Source organism: Piliocolobus tephrosceles, chromosome 4 (genome assembly GCF_002776525.5).
Source record: "Piliocolobus tephrosceles isolate RC106 chromosome 4, ASM277652v3, whole genome shotgun sequence".
Lineage (NCBI taxonomy): Eukaryota > Metazoa > Chordata > Mammalia > Primates > Cercopithecidae > Piliocolobus > Piliocolobus tephrosceles.
Genome location: NC_045437.1, coordinates 63,580,098 through 63,585,007, shown reverse-complemented (window position 1 = coordinate 63,585,007; position 4,910 = coordinate 63,580,098). Strand labels below are relative to the sequence as shown.

At 42.9% G+C, this 4,910-nt stretch overlaps 1 protein-coding gene across 2 annotated transcripts in view; it reads left to right on the top strand.

Annotated features, from left to right (window-relative positions):
- Nucleotides 1-350: 350 nt before the first annotated feature.
- The window catches only part of IL31RA (interleukin 31 receptor A), a 59,643-nt gene continuing 55,083 nt past the window's right edge, over nt 351-4,910 (top strand). For both annotated transcript variants that reach the window (XM_026452357.1, XM_026452145.1), the window contains exon 1: nt 351-414. In XM_026452357.1, coding sequence (XP_026308142.1) covers nt 357-414 — 58 coding nt within the window. In that variant the 5' untranslated portion in view covers nt 351-356. The remainder of the gene's footprint in view (nt 415-4,910) is intronic.

Here is a 4,910-nt window from a genome sequence, read left to right as displayed (position 1 = left end):
ACTGAGGCAGGGGCCAGAGGATGGCCTCAGAGCTGCACAGACTCGTTTTTTTCTGGAGCATATTCTTGGTAGTTGGCATACTTTTCATAAGACGTAGTGGAGTGGACTATGGACAAAGGAAAACATGTTGTAATCGCAAATCTTTAAAATATTGACTGGGGTTGATGGAGTAATTATGAAGGATCTAGGTGATGACAGTCAACAAAATAAAATAAAATAGGATCCTTCCTCCCTCCAAAATCCCCCGAATCTATTTGCCACTGGAAATAGACCTTTTGAAAAGAGATATGAAGCAAACCAACTCTTGACTGATGTCATTTTCTGTTCTCTCCCTAGCCTTCGTGGTTAACCTGGAGATGACGTGGACCTGGGCACTGTGGATGTTCCCTTTACTCTGCAAATTCATCCTGGCAGGTAGGTTGGCCTGGGCCCTTTTACGGATCATGTGATTATTATTGCCTTCTTTGGACAAGAGTTGTTAACTTTAAAATGACGCTGGACTATGGACATCGTCCATAGAAAAAGGGGATAGAAAAGGGGACTTGTGAACACCCTGAATTTGTATGTGTATCTGTGTGTGCACACAGGCATGGAGTTTCACATATACTCATGCATTTGCAAATGTGGCAAGATGGCTTACCATATTTTCAAAGGGAGATACGACCCCAAAAGTGCTGACATCTACTCTTTTAGAATAGGGTAGTCTCCCCTTATCTGTGGGGTAATATGTTCCAAGATCCTCAGTGGATACCTGAAACTGCGGGTAGTACCAAACCCTATATATACTATATTTTTTGCTTCACATACATACCTCTGATGAAGTTTAGGCATGTTTGGGCATGAAGAGATTAAAACACTAACTAATAATAAAATAGAGCCATTATAATAATTTAGTATAATAAAAGTTAGGTGAGGTCGGGCACAGTGGCTCACACCTGTAATCCCAGCAGTTTGGCAGGCTGAGGCGGGCAGATTATTTGAGGTCAGGAGTTCGAGAGCAGCCTGGCCAACATGGTAAAACTCCATCTCTATTAAAAATACAAAAATTAACCCAGTGTGGTGGCTCATGCTTGTAATCCCAGCTACTTGGGAGGCTGAGGTGGGAAGATCACTTGAACCTGGGAGGCGGAGGTTGCAGTGAGCCGAGATCATGCCACTGCACTCCAGCCTGGGCCAGAGCAAGACCCTGTCTCAAAAAAAAAAAAAAGTTATGTGAATGTGGTCTCCCTCTCTCTAAATATCTCATTGTACTGTACTCACCCATTTTCAGATGGCGTTGATCACTAGTAACTGAAACCACAGAAAGTAAACCCACAGTAAGAGGGAACTACTATGATAGGAAGTGCTTAGCTCCATAGTTTTTGTGTTGTTGCTATGGCTTCATATAATACACATATATAAATACAAAAATAATCAGTTTTCATACTATTTGCCATAAATTCCAAGGATATAAAGGAAAATAATGAAACAATGTATTTCTGTAGTGTTCCAAATCAAGACTACAGACCTAATATCCATACAATAGCTTGTAGATCTAAGATCCATTAGTTTGATTATATCTTATGTTTAAAAAAACATTCAGAGCAGACACTGGTCTGGTAGTGGGAAGGTGAGGAAGGCGTCATGTAGCGTATTCATGTGCTTGGGCTGCCATAACAAAATACCTCAGACTAGGTGGCTTAAGCAACAGAAATTTATTTTCTCGCAGTTCTGGAGGCTGGAAGTCCAGTGTCAAGGCGGCAGCTGGGCTGGTTTGCAGGTGGCCATCCTTTTGCTGCCTCTTTACATGGTCATCCTTCTGTGCCCACACAACCCTGGTGTCTCTCCTCCTCCTAGGGATGCCAGTCAGATTGGATTAGGGCCCATTGTAATCATCCCATTTTAACTTAGTTACATCTTTAAGTGCTCTATCTCCAAATACAGTCACATTTTGAGGTACTGGGGGTTAGGGCTTCATTATATGATTTTGAAGAGACATAATTTAGCCCATAATATGTACTAATTAGAGTCACCAAGAGGGCAGTCATGACCCAGAGATAATGAGAATGCCTTCAGATTTCTGTCCTGGCATGGCCTGCCTTAGCCCCCTGGGGTTACACCTGTGGCACTCAGGAGCTTGATAGACCAGGGGTCCCCAACCCCCAGGCTGCAGACTGTGTTAGGAACTGGGCCACACAGCAGGAAATGAGCTGCTGGTGAGCCAGAGTTACTGCCTGAGCTCTGCCTCCTGTCAAATCAGCAGCTGCATGAGATTCTCATGGGAGCACGAACCCTATTGTGAACTATGCATGTGAGGGATCTATTGATAGATTGCGTGCTCCTTATGAGAATCTAATGCCTGATGATCTGAGGTGGAACAGTTTCATCCCGAAACCATCCGTCCCCCAGGTCCATGGAAAAATTATCTTCCACAAAACTGGTCCCTGGTGCCAAAAGGTAGGGGACTGTTGTGATAGAAAATAGATGATACAGGCAGACAGGACTGTTGCTCTCCCTCTCATCAGCAATTACTCCCAGTTATCCAATCTAAACTTCTAATTACAGACACTGTGGCTCCTATCAAGTCACCCTTTCCCTCAACTTGTCTTTTTCTGTCTTCCATCTCTGTTTTCCACTCTTCTTATGTTGCACATATACCAGCTCCTACAAAACTGGCTCCAGTATCCACCATTGTTTTCATCTAGAATATCCTTCCCTTGGTCCTGCTTAGCTTTGCTTTTCTTCTAGGTCAAGATATTTTTCAAAACATTGACTTTGCAACAGCACCAAAGTGATATGAGTATAGAGGGAAAGAGGGAGATGGAGAACATCTTTATAATTTTGGAAAACATTCTTCTTGTATACGGGAAATTCTCTGATAAGCAAGAACATTCTCCCAATTTTTCTTAGAGGAAAGTGATGAATGTTTTTCCTCTTATTTCTAGAAATAGGGGGATATTGCTATGGTTTGTATTTTGAGGGTGTAGGGAAAGATAGATGGGAGTGACCAGCATCTGAGATGGAGTCTCGCTCTGTCACCCTGGCTGGAGTGCAGTGGCACAATCTCAGCTCACTGCAATCTCTGCCTCCTGGGTTCAAGCGATTGTCCTGCTTCAACCTTCTGAGTAGATAGGATTACAGGCGTGTGCCACCATGCCTGGCTAATTTTTGTATTTTTAGTAGAGACGGGGTTTCACCATGTTGGCCAGGCTGGTCTCCAACTCCTAACCTTATGATCTGCCCATGTTGGCCTCCCAAAGTGTTGGGATTACAGGCATGAGCCACTATGCCCAGCCTGAATGATTTCTTTCTATTCCAGGATCCAATTTAGGGTACTATATTGCATTGAATTGTCATTTTTCCTTGGTCTCTGCTGGTCTATGACAAATTCTTAGTCTTTCCGTACTATTCATGACTGTGGCAGTCTTAAGGAATACTGACAAGTATTTCTGAGTTTAGGGGGGAAAATACAACAGAGGTGAAGTGTTCTTCATTGTGCATCACAGTTTTACCCATGTTTGTGACAATCTTCTGATGGAGAATTGAATAAGACTTAAAACAGGCATACTGATTGCCAACAAGGAGGAAGGCAGGACAACAGATGTGTAGGCTCTGCCAGCCAAGGCAGTTCTAGTACATAGAGCCAAGGTTGTTCAGCTATGTGGAATCACTCTAGATAACTGAAAGTGGAAATGGTAAAGAAAAGCAGGAAAGTAGAAGTGAAGTCTAACATTGTTGATTTGGTTCAGTTTTTATTCCAGTTCCCCTCAACCCCCTAATCTGTGACAAAATGAATCTAAAATCCTCATATGCAGAATTAAAATGTCATGAGGCCACAAAACTAGGGAAAACTACTGTTAAGTTCCTCCTGCAAGTCTGAGAATACTGGAGAGAGCAGGCTATTTAGATATTAGTCAGGGAGAGTTGTTTATTCTGTAATAATAAACAAGACTAAAATATTAGTATTTAAAACAGCAAACTACATGTCCATCACAGGTAAGTAGGGACCCAAGCTCGTGGGGCTCTGCTGTCCTCACACACACCATATCAGCATGCGTTTTCAAGGTGTGCAGTGACAGGAGGAGGAGAGAGAAGAGAGTCATGCACCAGCACTTGGACGCTTCCTCTCACATGACAAAGGCCAAGGCAAATCCCATGGCCACCCTATGGAGGAGCACTGGAAATATTGGTGAGCATTCATTTTATCTACCACAAATCTCTTCCATAACACCAATGTCAAGAGAGCCTTTGTAAGACTACTGCTGTCTCTCACCATGTGCCACCCAGTAAGGGAAAAACAAATGTAGTCTCATAAAAACAGCCTGGGTTGAGTGGAAAATCATTTTGGGAGCCACTTACTCTTCTCCTGGTGGCTCCAAAAATCATTGACACCTGGTGACACTTTTAATGGTTCTGAAAAACAGATATTTGGCTCTCTTTTTGGCTGATGGCTTCTAATATATGTTAACCAAAGCTTTTGAAGAAGCTTGGGAGAGGTATTTAAGGAAGAACAGGAAAGAGCAGGATTCACTTAGGTTTGACTGGGGTGTATTTAGATCCATGAGGATCTATTCCTACACTGATATCTTCATGGCTGGCTTTGGATTCAACCAACACAAGGGAGAGCAAGAATGAAAAGGAAATAAAATAAAATATGACCGCAGGAGGCCGTAATGAGAATAGTATAAGACTAAGACTCTTCTGGGGAAACAGGGAAAGGCTTCTTGTTTCCTTGTTCTCTGGCCAAGAATCAACTTTGAAATCCTCCTGAGAGTTAGTGTGACGAGTATGAGTGAAATGGGGGTGGGGCAGGCTACCTCTGTGTGAATATGTGTAAGAAACTTGGCCAGGGACTAAGGATAGACCCACATATATACACACAGACACACACACACCACACATACCACACATATACATCACACACACCACAC